We start from the raw sequence: 1,060 nt of genomic DNA on the forward strand, positions 1-1,060 counted from the left end.
GCAGCCCGCTGGGCGACGTCCCCGTCTTCATCGCCATGATCCGGGCCAACGGCGTCGCCGCCAAGACGCACCGGCTGAAGGTGAGCGCCACTCCGGTTCTGGTTCCACTCCAGAACAACTCGGCATGACCCGATCAACAGGTTCTGTTTCTGGAGAGCCGGTGTCCATTTCTGGTTGCTTCATCCATGAAGTTCTGGTTCTGGTTGGGAACCGTTACCTGTGTATCAAACTGGACCTGGAACAGAACCCTGCAGAACCTTTTCTGTAGGAAGAGGAAGTAGGTTGGAGCCGCCAGTCGGCCATGTTGGCAGAAACCACCTCAGACTGGGAAATGATTTAAATGTTGCTGTTTCTGATGCATAAAAACCGTTGATGGAAACTCAGTAAGTGAGCAGAACTTCCTCCAAACGGAAACTAGACGGAGGCGTCAGGTGGTGGGACGGTTCCTCTTCAGTCTTTGGCTAAAGTCCAGGAGACATTTGTCCTGCTAGCGCTAGGCTAGCACTGTAGCTTTGGTTGTATTTACCCAGAATACCCTGTGCTCTAGTCCACTTCCTACTTTTGGAGCGGTCTCTGGTCCGCTTCGCGTTCACATTCAAACTAAACCTTCACCGAGGTTTGGAGGACCAGAGGTCAGGGGTCAGAGGTCAGAGGGTGAATAGAGCTCACATCAAGCAAAACAAACCGGAGTTTATAGACAGACTGGATTTGGGTTAAAGTGGACTGAACTGGGCTGTGGGACTCTGGATCACAATTTGTAGTTTGGATCCATATTTTAAGTCGAACCAGCTTAGATTGCAAACTATGTGAGTTGAACTGAGACCTGACCCGGTTCTGAAGTCATCTGGTGGACCTGGACTGGCTCTCACATCGGCCCACAAAGTACAAGGAGTCTTTTCCAGACTAGCATCATTTATCTGATGAACATTATAAAAGTTCTGGTCGGGATCAAGTTAAATAAAATTAAAATAGAAATCAAATTAAGTTTGGTAAAATAATAAGACAAATATTAAACTGGCAGATTCCAAAAGCTAATAGTGACTAAAAACCAAACAATATT

The 1,060-nt window shown here is 47.3% G+C and overlaps 1 protein-coding gene across 1 annotated transcript in view; it reads left to right on the forward strand.

The window, feature by feature from the left end:
* patj (PATJ crumbs cell polarity complex component) overlaps positions 1-1,060 on the forward strand; it is an 86,993-nt gene that overhangs the window by 71,127 nt on the left and 14,806 nt on the right. The window contains exon 42 of the mRNA XM_015014979.1: positions 5-80. Coding sequence (XP_014870465.1) covers positions 5-80 — 76 coding nt within the window. The remainder of the gene's footprint in view (positions 1-4; positions 81-1,060) is intronic.

This window comes from Poecilia latipinna, unplaced genomic scaffold (genome assembly GCF_001443285.1).
Source record: "Poecilia latipinna isolate Pla-1442-1.1 unplaced genomic scaffold, P_latipinna-1.0 Scaffold1870, whole genome shotgun sequence".
Lineage (NCBI taxonomy): Eukaryota > Metazoa > Chordata > Actinopteri > Cyprinodontiformes > Poeciliidae > Poecilia > Poecilia latipinna.